The 21,751-nt window shown below is 37.3% G+C and overlaps 1 protein-coding gene across 1 annotated transcript in view; it reads right to left on the bottom strand.

The window, feature by feature from the left end:
• Nucleotides 1-6,839: 6,839 nt before the first annotated feature.
• LOC136838610 (ER membrane protein complex subunit 2-like) overlaps nucleotides 6,840-21,751 on the bottom strand; it is a 52,962-nt gene continuing 38,050 nt past the window's right edge. Inside the window, exons 6-8 of the mRNA XM_067103861.1 lie at nucleotides 15,614-15,709; nucleotides 12,506-12,603; nucleotides 6,840-7,540 (exon numbers count right to left, since the gene is read on the bottom strand). Of these exons, the coding sequence (XP_066959962.1) occupies nucleotides 7,456-7,540; nucleotides 12,506-12,603; nucleotides 15,614-15,709 (279 nt within the window). The 3' untranslated portion in view covers nucleotides 6,840-7,455. The remainder of the gene's footprint in view (nucleotides 7,541-12,505; nucleotides 12,604-15,613; nucleotides 15,710-21,751) is intronic.

Here is a 21,751-nt window from a genome sequence, read left to right as displayed (position 1 = left end):
GCACTCCGTGACAGAACTCTTAAAGGGTTAGATGTTTACGGATCATAAGATGGGTGTACACAGACTAATGAAAGTACAAGCAATCCCCTTGCAAAGATTCCCAAAGCCACCCATGTGGATAATAGCAAAAGTACCAGAAAACTAGAACTGTTTTAGGTTCTACCAATACTGTACTTGCAAAAGAAGGCAGGAAGCATTCAATCTGGAGACATTATCAGATTTAGGTAAAAAAATCTCCTTATCCATGCTAAATCAAATACTCATAAATGCTGACTAACATAGAAATAAATGGGGAGAATATTTGAAAGAAAGAACACCATAGGAATTTTAGTTATGGTTGTGGTGTCTAATTTAATAAAGACCTTTTGGTGAAGAGGAAAATCTCGGTGTGTCTGGAAGGTATATAGTCCAAAATACAATGATAATCATTTTCACTTTTGAAGATTTATCACTTCTGAAGACTTAAATGCATCTTTAACTTAGCATTGAAAATGAAAGACTGGCCAGCAGTTCAAGCCTAAACCTTTACAATGTTATTAAGGTTTTAAATTTGACTGCCCATCAGATGAGTCTTGGGTTTGCATTTTCAGGAGCAAAACAAACACAAACATAATATAGCACTTTATCGCAAAACAAGCAATCAAACCAAACACAGGCAAATAGAAAATTAGAAAACACCGGCTTCGGTAGGAAGGGCAACAGAATGACCTGCTAGAAAGGAGGTATGGAAGAAACTGAATTCTTCACGGCATCATGTATGAGAGGAGGTCGCCAGATGCCTCTTCTCTCATCCCATTGGCTGGACCTGTTGCCACCAATTCCTTGTTCTACAATTTTATATGATTTTTACTGAATTCCAGCTGGCACTAGAAGAATTTACCTTTACATTAAGACCCAGGTTTGTTCTGCATGTGAACAAACATATTTTGTGTTATAAAACTCTTTGTTCACACAAAAATACACACCATCACCTTTTGTGTAGTAGTATTCTTTGGTGGCTTAGTGATGGCTGGAAACGTTCATTGAAACTTGATAACAGGTGGTCAATTGTGGGTAGGCACTCACCATTCATTTTCCATCATCAATCACTTTTTCTTTGTCTGTGATTGAGTTAAGACATCTTGCTCTGCACTGACCAACCATCGTGTTGAAATGTCTTTCATCTTCCTTATTGTATGTATAGTGTTTGTGTTTTTTGTTCAAAATTGATTTGAACAAGATAATGAAAACTAAAGGTGTGAAGGACTTAACTAGGTGTTTGTCCTTGATATTGTAATTGTAGTCAGTTTTGTTGTTCTGAAGGTCCTGGAAGTAGTGTGCTGCCTGATCTCTCTTGCAATGGGGAAGTTTGACAGTACTGAAGGAATGCAAAACCATGTTCACTGGTGTCTTCCAAGAGGGTTACTCTTCCTTAAATGCAGCCAAATCTTTTGGCTCCTTCCCAGACTGCCCTCTCTCCTTCCCTCTACCTTCTGCTTGTTTTCTGGCTTGAGGGTATGCAACCAGCCAGAGATCTCCAAGATTGCCAAGGTCTCCCCAGTGAGACTGCATCACATTTTTGTGGTCTGCCACCATCCGCCCCCGCTTCACTGGTGGTATTGCTGAAGTACTGGAAGTTTTCATCCATTGGTATTCCAAGCAATCTGAATACCATGCAATTTTGAATCTGTCTCACTGCATTTCTTGTTGCTGTTTCCATTAAGAAACTCAAAGCTGTTAAGCCTCCTGTAGTAGTTGACTACAGGTAGTCCCCTTTTAATGATGGGGATACGTTACACTGAACCCGTCGTTGCTCAAAAATATCATAAACTTGGAGGCAGCCTAGCATACACTATACAGTATAATCTATACATATACAGTACTGTACTGTACTGTTAATTCTTTATTTTTAATTGGTCTGTAATTATTATCAGCTAATTCTGGAGGTTCAATGCAGATTGGAGATTCACAACCAGTGCACCAACAAACAAGACATGACAATACAAAAAGAGAAATTGCATGACCAACAAGAATTAGACATGTACTGTACTCGCCAAGATTCGGTCCGTCATCAGCATACTTGAACGATGTCAGGCTGTTGATGGCTACATTGACCTAAATACACCCGGTATTCGGGGAAGCGTACCATTAACCAACCCCCCCTGCGAGTAGCTAAAATTAGTAAATACTTAAAACCCCTCTAAAAACACTTATAACTGCCTATTTTGATAGTTCAAAAAACACTCTAAAAATGCTTATACCTGAATATTTTACTAGTTTTATAAAAAAAGTGCATTTAGTCATGAAAATATGAAAATACAGTAATTTGTGAATATTTCTCTATGAAAAATACCACGAATAGGCGAATTTTCCACGAATAATGAGTATATGTTCCACAGAGAAATCCACAAATCCGGAACTGCAAAATGGCGTGGGTCGACTGTATCGAAAGAGGAGGATGGCAATGATAAAGCAGCAAGTTCATCAATTGGCTCCTCTTCAGCTGTGATTTCTTTGGCTGTTAGTTCACGAGATGCAGAGGGCTGAGTCTCAAATGTGGTGGAAGGTGATGGCACTAAAGTCGTTTTCTCAAGGAAGGCATCCATTGTAGCTTGCACAGTGCATTTTCTTCATACTTCATAAATGACTCGGTAACATGCAAGAACGTCTTGAAGTCCTTTCTCAACTTTAGCAAACCATTTTAAGTTCACATCAGTTTTACTGAAAAGTTTCATTCCGTGTTCAGTTGAGGCAAATGCCTCTGCCATTGTTTTCTTCATAAACTTTTACTCTGGCTCTTCTTCCGTTTCTTCTTCCTCTTCTGCTCTTTATCTCTCTTCTGTAAGTTCAATTAAATCTTCTGCCTTTAGCTCTACATCTTGTACATCTATGAGTTCTTGGATATCTTCCTCTTCAAGTTCTAAATCTAAACTTTTCCCAAGTGGCACAATCTTTTTATGAATTTCCACAACTACTCCATCCTTATAAAAACCTTTAAACAAGTTTACATACATTAGCAGATTTTTCCAAATCCCATTCGTACACTCTTTCGTTACCTTCTTCCATGCCCTTCCGATGTTCAGAACGGCGTTCAGAATATTGAGTTCCTCCCAAAAACTTCTGAGCTCTTTGTCCTCATTATCTGTATCCTCAACAACATGTGCATTATCTGTATCCTCAACAACATGTGCAAATGTGTTCTGAAGATAATTGGCCTAGAATGTAGCCACAGCACCCTGATCCATGGGTTGCATGAGAGAAGTTGTATTTGGTGGCAGAAACACAACTTTTACGTTCTCGTTAATATCTTCGATGTGCTGAGGGTGGCTGGGAGCATTGTCCAGAATCAGCAGGATTTTGAAGGGGATGTTGTTTTCCCTACAATATTGCTTCACTTCTGGAATAAAGCAATGCACAAATCAGTCTTTGAATAGGAGTGCAGTCATTCATGTTTTCTTATTATTGGGTGCCGGTAATGCACAGAAAGCGTATGTTTGCTGATTCTTGCTAATGCCCTCAGATATGTGAAGTGATAAATCATGAATGGCTTCAGTTTAGACCCAGCCACATTTCCCCAAGCAGAAGAGTCAGTTGATCTTTGTATGCCTTAAAGCCGGGCATCGTTTTTGCCTCTGTGGATGTAGGACTGTTCAGGCATCCACTTCCCATACAGTCCTGTTTTGTCAACATTAAAGATTTGATCCTGCAAGTACCCTTCATCTTCATCAATGTTGATCTTATGCAAAGCATCCCTAAATTTAACGACTCCTTCAGCATCAGCGCTTGTTGCTTCACCGCTAATTTTTACACTGAAAATTATGGGAGGTTTTGAAATGCTGAAACCATCCATGACTTGCTACAAAATCTTTGTTGTGGGTATCATCCTAGTTTTTCTTTAGTTCCTCAAAAAGCAAGCACACCTTTGTTTGAATGGTCAAGAGACTGAGTGGCATACACTTTTGTATCTGGTCCTCCATCCATGTGACCAGTCACTAACTGCTCCATTTCTTCCAAAGGCCTCGTCCTCTTCTTTGTTATAATCATCAAGTAAATTGAAGCAGATGCCCTTACAGCGTCCATTATCCATTTCTTGTCCTCAATGATGGTGGATACCGCTGACTGCAATAGATGCCCAGCACGTGCGATGGCCATGACTGCCTTTCCTGTTGCATGCTGGTTGATAATTTTCATTTGCTCTAAAGTGATGGAATGTCTCTTCTTCATCACACCACCAGTAGGAGACCCATTTGGGTGTTTGGAAAACATGCTGATCTTACACAAATTTGCATTTTAAACAGTTTAAAACAGACAAAAATCACACACACTAACACTGACACAACTTTACTCTGTAGATGGCAAGTGTGCGTGAAGGATCGGTCAGGGCGAGAGATTCGCACATCCCAGCCTCTCGGGGGAACACATCATGCTGTACATTGCTGCCTGAGCTTGGCACCAGGTTCTTTAAGTGTGTTCATGAACCAGTGTCGCCCTGTTACCTTCAAGCTCAGAGCACTTATGATTCACAGAGCATGGGCATCAAGTATGAAAAGAAAATTGCTGCATTGCAAACCATGAGCATGTGATTGTGCAGACACTAAGGGTGTTCCTGATTTGTCCAAGACACCTGATGTGTGCATGCTTGATAATGAATGTGCATGTTTATCCTTCAAATCTACTATTTTGGTTTTGGCCAATCATACAAAAGTTTACAGGAGTATGGACAATGATTTTGAGTGGTTATAAGTCAACTTCAGTTCCTGGATCTAGTCTAGTCAATCATTCGTATTCATGGGCTTGAGAACACTCACCAAGGACAGGCTGGTGTGTCAGTCCCTTCAAGTTGGAACAGTTTTTTTCAAGGAGTCATTTTTGAGCTTAATGATCTTGGGGGAATAAACCACTACACTTTCGTCAGACTCACTGATACAGTGTACCCTCAGGTACACACCAGAGGAAGTTCTACATCCCAAAGGAAGCACAGACTACTTACACTCAAGTTGTTTTGATAGTTTGCTGTAGGTTGACAAAAGACCTCCCCTAGAGGAATTTCAATAAGGTTCTCCCTTCTCAGTTGTGTGGTCAGGAGCTGTGGAGTCAGTCACCATGGCCTCTTTCCTGGCAGTACTGTGGTTTGACCTTGGGTTTAATATGCTTGCTGACCTCATCATCACTAGACTTTTATCTGCAGAGGAGACAGCAAAGTTCAAAAGGTTGTAGGGGGTTGGGAGAAAGGGTGATGACTGTCTATCAAAATGCAACCTATGGGCAAACTTGTTCTGAGAAGACATGTCCTTATGATTCCACTCTTCTGCTGACAAGTTTGAGTTGCAAGTAGTCTCACACAGTGGAACAGATCCATCTTGGGCTCCTCATTACACTTTCCAAAGAGTAAAGTTTTGGCAGAGGTGGAAAATATGTCCTGATAACTGGGGCAGCTCGATCCACTGTGCAGCCTCCTTCGATCCTTTGGGGCACTGTTTGGTATTGTAGCCACAACCACTGTGTTTTTTATTGATAGGGGGATGGTAAGATATATTCTTCTGTTCCCAAGTTTCCATGAGAAAGGATAGCTTGTGTCCCTCTTCCCTCCTCCTTTTTGACACTGATCCAGCTTATCTGCCAGGATCTCTCAAGCTCTGGCCCTGTCAGCAGAGTTAAGGGCAATACTGAAAAAGATTACACTATAAGTTTTACATTATCAGTCACAAATCTTTTACAGTTGGCTTCCTTGGTGGGAAATCAACCAAGGGTTGGAAATTGGTCATCAACCTCTATCTGTTTAACAATTTTTGTGGAACAAACTCAATTCAGATGGTCATAATTCATTCCATGTTGGATTCCATCAGAAAGGGTGACTTCATGCTTTCAGTGGATCTAAGGATGTTTATTTTCTAATGCCCATTCATCAGACCTCCATTAAGCATTTCATTTTGTCTGTCTAGGGACTTTTTACTAGTTCAAAGCCCTATGCCTCAGATTGGCAACAGCTCCTCAGGTGCTTACAGTAGTGTTCTTCTAGGTGTAAGCTTGGGCCCACTTGGATGGGATACATTTATGGTAATCTTGATGGCTGGCTGGTTCTAGTGTCATGGAGACACCATTGCTCCAGGAAAGACACTGCCTCCTCACTTTTTTACTCTTTCCTAAGTTGTATTTTAATAGAGATCTTTCATATTCACATTTGATCCCTGATCACCTTTACCTGCTGAGAGCAAGCAGGTTAGCTGAACAGCAGCACCAATTTGCAGTAAATGTGCCTCGCTGTCGAACTTGTCAGTTTCAGAGGTCCCTTGGACTGTGGGACATCCTGAGGATGTCGTGCAATTGGAACTTCTAAAGTTCAAGTGAAGATGCAATGCATTACTAATTTTTTCTTTTAAATAGGTGATATCTCTTCTTTCTGTACTTCCCTTTACCTTCTCTTCATTTTGGATTTCAAGTCAATGACCCTATGGGCCTGTTCCATATGAACAGGGTTCATCTTCTGAATAATAATAATAATAATAATAATAATAATAATAATAATATTATTATTAATAGTATTGATAATAATGTGATACAATGATGATGATGATAATAATAATAATTATTATTATTATATTATTATTTAATAACAACAACAACAACAACTGTTTTCAGCTCATGCTAAGAAATACTCAAACTCTTAAGGCTCTGGCATTTAAACCTAGGAAAAATAAAATTAATTTAAAAATGTATCTTCATCCATTTTGAGAAAACCTCTTTCAATCCAGTCCTCTAGTCTACAAATTTAATTGTATTTTGGTTATTATACAATGATGTATTTGTTCATCATTTTAGTTGTATTTTCTTGGCTGTACATAACACAATAAAAAACAGGGAATGTTTTATATATTATATTTTTTTTAATATAGTGACAGTAATTTAACCTCCTTACCACACTTATGGTGCTGTCAAAAATAAATCCTGTCACACACTCCCTACTTGCATACAAATATGTGAATCTAGCTCTAATATTAACCATTTGGTAGAAAATGTGGCCATCATACAGACACTAGCATTCAGCATCACTAGAAATCACACCATATAATCATAACATTAAGATGATTTACAACTGATATAATGTTAAATGAAGGCCATACAAAGGGAATAGAGATCTGAACATAAAGTTTCAATTTATATCATTATACTGTATCTTAAAAATATAATGCAAGCACTTACAAGACATGGATTTTAATGGTAGTTTCAAAGTAAAATGCTACAACATTATGAAATACTGGTGCTGCCAACTATAAAAAAAACGAAAAATTTACTGCGTATGTGGACATAACTGTAACAAAAAATATTACTAAGAATATACTGCAAGTTCTGGAACTATATAGGTATTTCACCAACTGGAAGTATAAAACACAACTGGGACTTATGATGATCAAGGAATAGTTTAATGTTTTGTATGTTACAAAAGGAAAAATATAACTTTCTGGTCTAAGGCAACTATCACGCTTTATCCGTCAAACTCAGAGATCCAAAGGTTTCCATGATTTTAGTTCCATCCATTGTGTTTGTTCTGCATTTTGAATATCTGAAAAGCATAGGAAAAATATGTACAGTTTGCAAACATAAATTAAAAATAATAATTTGTATTTTTCCTAACATACAAACCTACACCACATATAGGAGATTCCAGTGTGCTTTGCGCGACTCAGTTGAATGTACACCTTCATATATGTGCGTAACTCGGCTGAATGTAGACTCGTTCTACTGAAAACCACTAGCTTCCTGTTAACCCAACCTGCCCTAGTCAGATCCACCCACGCTTAGCGCGTGATAAGACGTCCTCACACGCTCCTGCATCTTGTAGTCTCTCAATTAGCTATGTGCGATTTTTACAGGTTTTGTACTTAGAAGAACCCTAAAAGAGTTCAGAGGTCTGGTTAAACAAATCATTTATAACTAACTGTACTTAAACCCCTGTTCTTTCCACCAAACTTTTTTGTCTGTTTAACAAGTGTTGTATTCTAGCTTACAGACTTAGTCTTTTTCAGGGAATAAAGATATCCACTCTGACTTGATCACGTGATCAAGCGTTGGCATAGGGTTGCTTGTTCAGTCTTGCCCATCCTTCTACGCAGGTGTTATTTTGTGTTTTCTTTGTTGAAACTTTCTCGTGTGATGCAAATTATTAAAAATTAAGAGTAGTCACTTACTGTATCTGATGACATATAGGACCCTCCCCCTAATTTCAGAAGGGAATAATAAAAAAAAAAAAAGTGGGGGTTACATGTAAGCATTTAATATTATTGAAATATATACCTACAGTATGGCAAAAAAAAAAAAAAAAAAAAAAACCTGGACAAAGCATGCAACTAGGGCAGCTGAACAAATCTTTTTAACCCTTAAACGCCGAGCCTCTATTTACAAAAGTGTCTGCCGTATGCTGGCGGCGTTCGGGAGTTAGCGCCGAAGCGGAAAAAAAGTTTTTTTTAAAAAATCACAGCATGCTTAGTTTTTAAGATTAAGAGTTCACTTTTGGCTCCTTTTTTTGTCATTGCCTGAAGTTTAGTATGCAACCATCAGAAATGAAAAAAAATATCATTATCATATATAAATATTGAAATATATGACAGCACAAAAAAAAAAATTCATATATAATTGTATACAAATCGAGCTGTGAGCAAAACGGCTAAAGCTAATGAGTTATTTTTTTTCTTTGTATTGTACACTAAATTGCGATGATTTTGGTATATAACAAATTGTAAACGATCAAAGCAACAGAGAAAAATATCACAAAATGATGATGAATTAAACGCCATGGACGTAAAAAAAGTATTTTTCAAAAATTCATCATAAATCGAAATATTGTGCTAGAGACTTCCCGTTTGTTGCAAAATGAAGGTAACTGATTGACTATTACTAGATTGTATTGCAGTTTTCGACCATTTCGGTCGAGTTAAAGTTGACCGAAGGTCGAATTTTTTCTATTTATCGTGATTTATATGAAAATATTTCAAAACTGATAAAAGCTACAACCATGAGTTATTTTTTGTTGTATTCTACATGAAATTGCGCACATTTTTATATATAAAACTTTATGTAACGACTAATATAAAACGGTGCAAACATTACGACAAAGTGACGAAAGAATTTCTGAGATGTTCGGCCAAGTTACGGCACGGACGTAAGGAAAAAGTTTTTTTCAAAAATTCACCATAAATCGAAATATTGTGCTAGAGACTTCCAATTTGTTGCAAAATGAAGGTAAATGATTGAATATTACTAGAATGTAAGAGTTTTAGCTTACAATTGCGTTTTTCGACCATTTCGGTCGAGTCAAAGTTGACCGAAGGTTGAAATTTTGGCACTTATCGTGATTTATATGAAAATATTTCAAAACTGATAAAAGCTACAACCATGAGTTATTTTTTCTTGTAATCTACATGAAATTGCACACATTTTTATATATAAAACTTTGTAATGATTAATATAAAACGGTGCAAACATTACGACAAAGTGACGAAAGAATTTCTGAAATTTTCGGCCGAGTTACTGCACGCGGACGTAAGGAAAAAGTTTTTTTTTTTTTTTAACTTCACCATAAATCGAAATATTGTGCTAGAGAGTTCCAATTTGTTGCAAAATGAAGGTAAATGATTGAATATTACTAGAATGTAAGAGTTTTAGCTTACAATTGCGTTTTTCTACCATTTCGGTCGAGTCAAAGTTGACCGAAGGTTGAAATTTTTTGTAGTCGACGTACGGTACGTCCACTCGTCACCCGACAGACAATTTTAGTCAACTTACGATACGTCCAGTCGGCGTTTAAGGGTTAATAATAACTATACAGTGATTTACAAAAGAAAACACAAGCAGCTTAAGCATGATAGACACATTTTGCAAAGTGGGGGGGGGGAATCAAACAGTAAGTGCATAATTTTAGTGTTTGTGTCTGTACTGTCTGTGTCGTTCTGTGAATTTAAGCACTCTTTGTACCACCATTGAGTAGGTAAGCACAGGATAATGTTTTGTTTTTAAGGTGTTAGGGTCCAACTCCCAAAGAACAGTCTCTGCTGCTTTCCTTTGGTCCTGAATGCCTGCATTGCCAGTGACAAGTACTAACTTCTCTGCTAGAGTATTTTGATCATTCACAAATTGTTGCCATAGAATTCCCCTTGAAGGATAATGAATTTCTGCTCTTACCAACATTGGAGGTGGAGGAGGCAAAACTGAGTTTGGACCTTGGTAAGGGGGAAGTCTTCCACTTGATGTAATGCTGAAGTCTACAAAGCTATGGGAGAAGTAATAGTAGTAATTTCCACCCAAGAGCAAATGAGCAAGTAACCAATGCCATTGCAACTCCAGCTTGAAATTGCAGAGTGGAGTACTTCCATATCAAATTCATAGGCACAGATGAAAACATGAAAAGAACAATGGTAATACAATGCCGACAACAATACATTTTATATTGCTGATGCTATCTGTTGTATAAGGCAATACATGAAAGATGTGTCTATAGTATGATGATACACACCAACACTTGTTAAATGTGTTGCCATAACGTGGGTGAACCAGTAACACTGGTGACCTCAATGTAGAAATCATTGGATTTGTACAAGACGATGGAAAATCACATCCTTGAGTCACTGGAAGACATTTAGAAAGATGATACTTTACAAACTGAAGGCACACCTGTCCATCTAGTAGTCATGATCTTTCTTCTTATTGGGGGCAAAAGTAAGGGGTAACACAGTACATGGAGGTTTAACCTGGACTGAAGCTTCAACTAAGGAGAGGCAATCATTGACTGAAGGCGATGGTGAAGAGCTGACTGTTTTATCACAGGCTGAATAGTGTGATGACGTCTACTGAACCCTTAAGTGCAACAAAGTTTATAAGATCTTTTTTGAAAAAGTAGGAATCATTGATCCAAATTTTCATATAACTTACACAATTTTCCACCAGCTACTTTTATCCCATGTACACAAAAGAAGAGTATCTTTACCAAAGGAAAACGTGAAATAGCTACATGCCTAACTAGGCAACCCTTGACAGGTATTTAAGGTGTCTTCAAAAAAATACCACTATACAGACAAACAATGGCTCAGGGCTTGACAACAACAAACGACCAGACTGTTTTACCCCAAAAGCATACCAAGTTGCCAATTTTAAGGGAAAAAAAATTCACAAATGAACATATCTGACAATCAGTAATTTAACTAATAGAAATTATTCAATCTAAGCAATATCTTAAAATTATTTAATGCAGCCAAAAAACTTCACTAGTATTAATGCCACTCAATTGCTAATTGTATATGACACAGGCTGACTTCCTCAGTAATTACTAATACTCTACAACAAGAATTAAAAATATTTTCCAGTTACAAAAAAGTAAAACTTTGCACAACTTGAACATAAAAATGAAGTACTCACTAGAATTCCCAAAAAGGAGACAGTGAGACAGTCAAACACCAGATCCCTCTATATAAAGACACAAAATTACACAAGAAAACTTAACACAAGGAAAAGGTTGGCACAAAAACAATAATCATCGCAACGGCAATTGGAAGAACAAACGCTATGAACCATACACGGCCAAACAACAAAACAAAGGACAGTGAGGAACATCAGCTGATGGTCCAGGCATCCTTAGTAGGAGTGTTCTTTTCCCAATAAAAGAGGCTGGTATGAAAGTAAGGCATTTTAAAACTAATTGGGTTATAACAAACAACCTATGTATGACTTCTCTCTTCCCTACTACAGGAAAGTGAAAACTTCTGGTAACATCCCAGGGAAGAGAGTGCCAGATAAAGACAGGGAAAGGCTGAGAAATACAAATGCATAACAAAGTGAAAATATCTATGAGTGAAACCAATAATGGAAAGCTAGGCCTTTCAATCATTCTATCACTGAACATCAGTGGATAACAGTAAAAGGGAACACCCTGGATTAGATGAAAAAAAAAAATGATGATTACCTTTCCATCAAAGGTCTTCATTTATCCCTACCAGGAGAAAATAAAAATAACTGAGTGATCATTATATGATCACTACTAAAGTAAGGGACAGGAAAAACAATGGTTAAGATTAAATGACACTATATTGGATGAATGGTTGAAAGGAAAATAATAAGACATTAAAGAACTACTGCAGAGTAATCTGTGTGAATGAAAATGCAAAGAGAAACAGATGAAATGAAAGATAGCATGCATTCCAACTATGCAATAAATTAAAATATTCTGAGAGAGAGACTGTTTTAATAAAAATATGTACAGTACTAGAAGTCACAGTACAGTAATGTACTTATATAATCATTTTACTTTATTACTTTTGCTGATGAATTCAAGTGTATAACTGTATAAATAATATTACAGGGTTTAAAGCATATAACAAGGGGCTTGGAATGCCTTCCTTATGCACAAGATGGAAATACTGTATTCTAGAGCTTTGTGCAAAGTCCAACATGGATAAGTCTGTCTCAGCATGTTTATTAACTTTTCCTATGATGGTGATACACTCAGTATACAACATTTTATCAAGTATACAATACTTACTTTTCAGCTATTTCCTTTAAAGCCCATGCTGCAAGACGCTGTGTCTCTTTTTTCTTTTGTGCTGCACACTTTGGAGATGATGAAACCTGGCTACAGCTCTGATGACAAGAAAAATTATCATTACTGATACAGTCAATATATTTATAACATATCAATGCCATAAAGTTATGCCATATATAAATAGCTGCAATTGCATCATATCTGTAATACATAATGTACATATATTTTTTCAGTGTTTCCTGAATATTAAGTGAAGAGAATCAGGTAAAGGTAAAAATTATTCTGTCTTGTCCCCATGCTAAAAATCGAAACAGTTACTAGCACAGTACAAGAAACTAATTTTAAACATTGACCGTTTACCCATACTGTCAAAAATGACAGCAATATACTTTAATGCACACTGTTTTATATACTATAGAAATAAATTACGGTAAACCCCTGTATTCGTGGTCTCATGATTCGCCGATTTCTCTACAGAACACATATACGCATTATTCGCTGAAAACAATAACAAGAAACTAATTTTAAACATTGACCGTTTACCCATACTGTCAAAAATGACAGCAATATACTTTAATGCACACTGTTTTAAATACTATAGAAATAAATTACGGTAAACTCCTGTATTCGTGGTCTCATGATTCGCCGATTTCTCTACGGAACACATATACGCATTATTCGCTGAAAACAATGTTCAAGCTGCTAATGACTGTAAATTATCATGCATCAGCAACATGGATGAAACTCGACCATAATTAAAATTGGAGAGAAAGTATTTTAATCAAAGCTACTGGGCATAAAAGAACACATTACTGTTATTTTTACACCGATAAACGATAAATAAGTAAAGCTCGTATTATGATGAAATCAAGTGAAAATAGCGAACAGAATCTTGATTTTTTTACACAAAACAAACACCCCCAAACGGCCAACGTCATCTATTAGTGAAAAAAATAGCTAAATTAATTTCACAACGGGACGTATTTAGACTTAAAACACTCACAACGGGTACGTTCATTTAGACTTAAAACACTTCTGAGTGCAGTATAAAACGAAAAATAACAATTTATAATACAAAAGCAATCTAAAATTACAGGTAGTGCTTCGAGTTACGATGATTCCACACAAATAAAGTATCTAGAGATTCATTTACGCTAACTAGAAGCAAGAAAAGCGCTCTGAACTGAGTTAAGCTAAATAAACTTACCGCTTAAACGATTTCCAAATCAAAACATTGATCGCTATGATTGCAATTTATAATACAAAAGCAATCTAAATTATTGGATACTGTGAATTAACGCATAACATTTTAAAAAATCCATGGAAAAGATGCATATTCTTTATGTTGATGTATAATATGAAATGTGAATATAGAGTACAGTTTAATGTAGGCTAGGCTACCGTACATATACTGTATACAGGGTATGATATACCATAGTGTAGGCTAAGCTAATTCTTGTTTGTTATTCGATTTCTCTTGTACTGAATTATCATAAGTCACTCTGCAGACACATACGTATCTAACGGATTCATTTTTTTTGTTTACACGCTAACGCTTGAAAAATGCAACCTCCAGAATTAGCCGATATTAATAATTACTATACCGTGTATGTATAGAGTATATTTTATAGTGTAGGCTCGGCTACCATATATGTATACATGGTACCGAATACCCTGGTGTAGGCTAGGCTATATTCGAGATACGTTTTTTCAACAAGATGGTACTGATTACTCTACTAGGCCATATTCGGTTTTTTGGAACCTAACCCCATCGTAAGTAGGACAATACCTGTATAAGCATTTTTAGTTTTTTTCTGTGTGTGTTTGAGCTATCAAGATAGGCAGTTCTAAGTGTTTTTTTCTCTTGTAGAATTATCATAAGTTCTAAGTATTTGCAGGTTCTAGCTATTCGTGGGGGTGTGTTTTTCATCCCCATGAATACAATACCTGTAGGGGTTTACTGTATATATTATTACAAAGGCATTTACCAGTTTGCATAGTTGTGATTTTGCGAACCCATTTATCATAAAATAGCATTGAACTGTGTAAAACTCATATCCAGGCACACAAAACAAAGCATTTTATAGAAAAGAGTTCCAGTACAAAGGCTAAGCTGAAATGGAAGAAAAGGCATGTACTTTTAGTCCATCCATTACATCTCTTTCCTATTCTGCTATATCAAGATGGGCTGAGCAGTACACAGGAAGCTTGTAGTTTAGTGTTGATGCAAACAGGTTCACCAGAGGAATTCCCCATGGTTACTCATGAAACAAATTTCGGATACTGTGACCCCATGCTCCTTTGTCCTAAAAGAATTCATGTTTCTTTGCCCAAAAGAAAACTTTCACTGTAAAATGACAAAAATCTTCGAAGTGAGTACTGTCTTGATTTCTATGGTAGGCTGTGGTTCTGCTGTCTGACATGACTCCTGTGCTTTGGCCTTATAAAACATCAAAATGCTAAGAAACATAGAGTGGTGGCCTTCAACTCTACAACATTGAAGTAGAGGCACTGCTTCTCCATCAACAACCTTCCCCTGCTTTCAGATCTAGATGGTGTTCTCCCAAGCTATAATTTGACACATCTTTGAATATAGGGACTTCAGGCTTCCTAGGAACTTAGCTGAACACCTTGTTGCAGATTTAATCTGCGATTAACTGAAGCCGTAAATGCTGAACCAAAACATAGCGGGGTTCCACTGTATTAAGAACTAAGGCTAGTAATCCCCTAAAAATATAAAACTATGTAACAGGCTTACAACAATAAAGACATTTAACACATAATGAATGGTGAGTAAAATTATAACAAAACCATAAAATCTTCTCAACGTGATATTTTCTGACATCAGTAATAAAAACCATAAAACAAAAACCATCAACGTGAAGCACATTCTTCAAACCTGAACCTGAAAATAGGCTAGAAAAATAGTGAAATTTTTTATTAAAACTGTTATACATCCTACTTTACCTAGCTAAATTCTAATTTCTTTTCTTAACTACAAATATTATTCCATTTGTGAAACCATAGCTTATTTTGAGGATGAATGAATACATCTTAGTCTGAACATACAGTAAACATATTAAGTAGAAAAACAATAATAAATCTTACCAAGAAAAGTCCATACAATGCCCTTATGTTTCCAGGATTCAATTTTGCTGCTTGACTGAAGTAACTTCGGGCTAACTCCAAATTTTCTAGTCCTCCCTGAAAAATCAGACCAATAAACAGTTTTAAGAATAAGTCTGCAAAAACTCAGAATAAAGGGACTTATACCATCTGTGTTATAGGGGTCCCTAGTTAGCCAAAAATATATTTATAAATTCCTTAAAACAAATGCTTACATCCCCACATTTGCCAAACCTTAAGCATAACTATAAGCAAAAAATATAAAATATAGTAAACTGTTATACAAATCAGTACAGTAAAACCCCCGTATTCGCAGTCTCACGATTCGTGGACTCGCGCATTCGCGGGTTTCTCACTGAGAAGTATTCACTAATTACTGTATTTTCATATAATTTTCATGAATAAATGCATTTTTTGTGATAAAACTATTAAAAAAAGCTAGGTATAAGCATTTCTACAGGGTTTTTCTTGTGTTTAAACTATTAAAATGGGCAGTTCTGAGCATTTTTAGAGGGGGTTTTAAGTATCCGCGGATTTTAGCTATTCGGGGGGGTTCACTATAAATATGTCTCTCCTGATACCAAAAACATGTTTTGCTAACATATGGCAAACTGATAGATTTTTCAACAGAAAATAATCACAATATCATTACAGATATCACCAACTGTAGATAAAATATGACAAATTTTTAATTCATTTGTATTTTTCATAGCTAACAAACCTGAGTCTTAACATTGTCTATACCTATATATGTAATTATTCCTATCAGTGCTAACAATCTCATACTAGATATGATGACGGTAGAAGTACCATACTTTGCAAAAACTGATGTTTACCAAAACGATCCTTCAGCTAACGCATTAAACAAGGCTCAGAGTGAAAAACGAGAGGCAGGTGAAAGACGGAACAGAAACACACTGCCCCGAGAACTGACCTGTTTCCTTGGCAGTGGACTCTTCCAACTGTTGCAAGGCAGTACTAGGCTCAGGCTACAGACGGGCGAGGGCAATGCGAAAATGATCACAAAGTATGGGGGGTTCAGGAACAGTTCCCTAACAAATTCAGACAAACCTCGTACTGACCAAAATATGGTTTGCATCACATTCTAATTTCTCAAAACGCTCTTCCAGAACCGGAGGGGAGCAGAGGGCAGAGCTAAAGAGGAAGCCTCGGTATTACCTAAAGCACTGGCAGAGCGAACAGTCACAGACCGAGTAAGAATAACTACAGACGAAGGACCTGGAGAAGGGGGAGAAATGACAGGTTTATAACCTGGCCTATTTAGCTTTTGCAGTCTACCTGCTTCCCTTCTCTTTCTATGCTAAGAAAATTAAGCATTAATTCCTTAAAAAATCCCTACTTTCCTCACATCCGTTCTCAAGATCACTCTTTACACCCCTGCAGCTGGCATAGCGTGTGTATCTACTCAAAATCATCATCCTGCTAACACAGTAATCATTCATACAAAACCTCACATTCTTACCCTTGATTCCAGTGGAAAGCATCTTATGAAAAATATATGTACAGTACCGTGGAATCAGCAAACAGCCAAAACCATGAAATACCAATGAGCATCTATATACAACGGTGGCATGGAGAATCCTGACTAGAGCTAAAACATTCAAAACACACCTGGCAGGGAACAGGTGTACTAAACAGTCATCCAGGATCAGCAATTCAATCTTTTTCTTTTGTTTGAATGCCCACTCGCCTACTGGCACGGAGATATAAGCTATCTTTAACAGTAAGACTTATCCAAAATAATATAGGACTAGAGAAAAATAGAACATAGCCTAAACCTGTAACAGGATTAATAGACACTCTTACTCTCATACCCAATTCAACGGGGAGAGACCATTTATTTTTCGTAAATAATCTGCTTCAAGCTTTACATCATACTTTTCCCTGTTAGAGCTTTCATCTAGTGACACACACACACACACACACACACACAAATAACAGTATATACATATATGTGCATAACTGTGCAAGGGAATGGGATGATATTGCCTGCAATACAAAGCCAGCTTTATTTCAACATCGTTCAGCCGTATGGAAAATGCTATGGCCAACTAGAGATGACGTGAGAAGATGACAACGTGAGAAACTAGTCAAATCAGCACAATGGAGACTACAACAAGTCATTGATAATACTGTAATGGATCTTATACTAAATATGAAATTTACAATTTCAATCAAACTACTATTTCACCTAGACCTATCAGGGACATTATCAGAATATTTTTTTATGGCAATCATTGTGCAGTAAACCCCCGTATTAACATTCTCACGATTCGCAGGATTTTCTTTGGAACGTATCTGTAAATGATTTGTGAAAAATTTGGCAATTCACAGACTTTTTAGCCAGGAAATATTCACTAACCAGTGTATTTTGATGTTACAGTATTTTCATGACTAAATACATTTTTTTATGATAAAAAAAATGATTTACTAATTTTCAAATATTATTAAGATTAAGATTAATAATAATAATAATACTAATAAAGAATACTACTGTAATAAGTAACTAGAGAGAGAAACTGGTTTTCTCCCCTCCATTCAGGATGGACCCGACCTCATTAAAGTGAAGACAGATGCTCAGAATTGATACTATTGAAATATTAAAATTATATTGAAGTACTATTGAAATTATATTAAAATGCTATATAAGTGTTTCAGGATGATAATATAAGCATTTTTAGAGGGTACTTTTCATGATAAAATAATGATTTATGGTACGTGCTAATTTTCAAATATGAATATTAAGTTTAATAGGTTTAAATAATAATTCTCTCACTCTCTCTCTCTCTCTCTTATTTAGATAAGAGAATTTTTCCAACATGTAATATGTACGTATGTTTCTTTTGTATGATAAATAAATGATTTACCTAATAAGTAGTAATTTTCAAATATTAAGATTAATAACAATAATAATAATAATAGTAATAATAATAATAATAATAATAATAATAATAATAATAATAATAATAATAATAATATATTTTCCATGTATCTGTGTAGTAAATTTTTTAACATTTTAAACAAATAGTGATTCCCAGTCTTTTTTATCCTCGGCTTGAGAAAGGAGGGGGAGGGTAAATGCGCTGGAGGGGAAAGAGTGTTGCCCTCAGATGCTCAAGTGTTTAAATCTTTCAATAAGTAAGGAGTTATTCTCCTCTCTCTCTCTCTCTCTCTTGCAGGAAAAGATAGTGTTTGTGTGTGTTTGTGTTCATAGTGTTTTAAAAAGGGATTTTGACAGAGGAAAAATCTATTTCTGAGGAAGGTCCCGTGTCACCCGGTGAAATTCCATTACAGCACGAATTTCTAGGTATAACAATGCTAGATATACCAGAGAAAAAGAGCTTTCAGGAAAGCTGGGGTTACTACCCCAGTCGACCGTCTTTTAGAAGACGTCGGTATAATGAAGGGTGAGTGAAATACCACTACCACGGAAATATACCGAAAGATCTCTCCTTATCAAAACCCCAGTAAAGAGCGGTGAGCCGTTACAGCTCCACACTCAACACCCGCCAGGACGGCGACACCAGCGCCACCTACTTCATTCCATGCTAGCACTAACCCCAGACTTGGCATGTGCAAGAAGGGGAGGGAGTACTAGACTAGACAGGGAGGGTCACCGGGTGACACGGGACCTTCCTCAGAAATAGATTTTCCTCTGTCAAAATCCCTTTTCTGAGTCCAGTCCCGTGTCAGCCGGTGAAATAGTGATAGAGAATCATGCCAAGACTGCTACTACTGGAAAACAAGGGGGGGTAACCTGAAGAAAAGGCAAAATTGTAACGAAAAAAATTTAATTAAAGAATCTCTTCCATGAAGCAAGAATACTTAAAAGTAAGGCAACTTAACTTTAAGGCACACCAATAAACTTAACACTACCAAACACTGGAGGTCTCTGACTGATGGGTAGAAAACCTCAAAAATCTTAAAATTACTTAAAAGTAGTGAAACATGAAATGTGCACAGAACAAGAAATACAACTTTAAAACTATATATGTAAACTTAGGCTTAAACATGTAAGAGGCAAGACTAATGAAAATAACACACGCAAATATCCGGGGTGCGTGGAGCCAACAAAACTGTCCAGTACCCATAAACACTAAACAATTATGGCTAATCAGGTTACAGTTTTCCATCATAAAACACAAACATATCAACATGAAGAGCTAGGCAGTGAGGCATAAACTACCAGGAAAACAAGCAGAAAAAGCAAATGAGGTAGGCGGGCGGGGAAAAGGAAAGTATATAATTATTTAATGTGGGGAGATGACACTTCCCACTGCTACAGTAGAATATTTCAGGGCTTGAGTGATTTTAAATAGTGGCGTTTAAACACTAGAGGTGATTTCAACCCAGTATATTTTGATAACTCTGAAAAGTCCATATTATGAAAATAATTAGTAGAAGTAGCCACTGCTCGAATATCATGAACTTTAGGAACTGAGTCTGGGTTGGCTTGTTTAATGAAATACAGAATCTGTTGTCTTATACCATTAAGGAAAAGAGTACCACCTTTCTCCCTGATAAAAAGAGGACCCGACTTACTCTGTGGAGTTCTTGAGAGATAAGATTTAAGTGTATGGACTGGACATAAAGATTGATCTTGAGGAAGGGGCACCACCTTCCAGGGAGACCACCTGTCCTGTGGGTCTTCGTTTTTAGCTAAAAACTAGGGTCAGGGAGAGGAGGACTTCTCCGGATGGGAGGAAGTTAACAAAATTACCACCTCTAGTGAGAGCCGACAGCTCTGAAATTCTAGCACCTGAAGCCAAACTAAGTAAAAATAAGGTTTTCCTTAACAGATCTTGATAAGAGCAATTTAAGTTATCCAACTCTGACGCTAATTTAAGGACGTCGTTGAGAAACCAAGTAACCGAATGTGGACGTGAAACTGGCCTCAGACGAGCACATGCTCTGGGGATGGATGAAAAATAAGAATCTGTGGTCAATTTTAAAGCCGTAAAGAAATACTTTCTTCAATGCCGACTTGACTGTGGTAATAGTGGCCGGAGCCAGGCCTTTCTCAAACAGTGACCTAAAGAAGAAACTCCTAAATTAGTCGTCATAATTTTGGCTTCAGAAGCTTTCAGGAAGGAGGCTAACTTCTTGACTGCTGAGTCATATTGCCTAATAGTAGAATCTCTTTTATCTGATTCTAAAACAGAGTGTTGACAGGGTCAATGTTTGCTCCTTTTGAGCTGCGAACTTTATAAAGTCCATAAAGCTAGGGCATCTTGAATCCTTGAGGAAGCTGACACAGTCTTGGTTTGTACTGTCTGGGTCAGAATGGGCTTGGGAATCCAGAGACTCCATAAGCCCAGTTCCTGAAGGAGAGGGAACCAATTGCTCTTCGGCCAATAGGGGGCTACCAGAGCTGGTTGACCTTCGAATGTCCTCAGTTTGTGTAAAACTTTCAGCAGCAAATTTATTGGAGGGAACAGATAAATTCTCTCCCAACTGTTCCAATCTACTGTCATTGCGTCTGTGGCGAACGCCTGAGGGTCCAGGTTGGGGGCTACGTAACAGGGGAGCTTGAAGTTGCTCTCTGTTGCGAACAGATCCACTTGGAGTCCCGGGACCCGGCGGCAAATCCACTGAAAAGATTCCGCGTCCAGGGACCACTCCGTCTCAACGGAGCAGTCCTGGACAGAGAATCCGCCACCACGTTCCGGACGCCTGCCAGGTGGGTGGCTGACAGGTGCCAACCGTGCTTGTTCGCCAGGGAGAAGATAGCTACCATTACTTGGTTTACTCGACCTGATTTGGAGCCGCCCCTGTTGATGCAATGAACCACCACTGCGCTGTCTAGCACCAACCTGATATGAATCCGATTGGGAGGGCGGATTTTCTTCAGCGTCAGAAAGACCGCCATGGCTTCCAGGGTGTTTATATGGAACTGCTGAAACATTGTGGACCACGTTCCCTGTACTTTTGTTTTGGTGAATATCCCCCAGCCGCTTAGAGAAGCGTCTGTGTGGATAACTAGTGCCGGAGGGGGAAAACTGAAGTGGGACTGCTTTGGACAGGCCCTTGACTGTGGTCCAAGGTCGAAGCCTTGTCTTTAAGATCCGAGGGATAGAGGAGACCCTGTCCCTGAGCTTG

Source organism: Macrobrachium rosenbergii, chromosome 5 (assembly GCF_040412425.1).
Source record: "Macrobrachium rosenbergii isolate ZJJX-2024 chromosome 5, ASM4041242v1, whole genome shotgun sequence".
NCBI lineage: Eukaryota > Metazoa > Arthropoda > Malacostraca > Decapoda > Palaemonidae > Macrobrachium > Macrobrachium rosenbergii.
The sequence above is the reverse complement of the archived record's forward strand: the minus strand, read 5'-3'. Positions and strand labels throughout refer to the sequence as shown.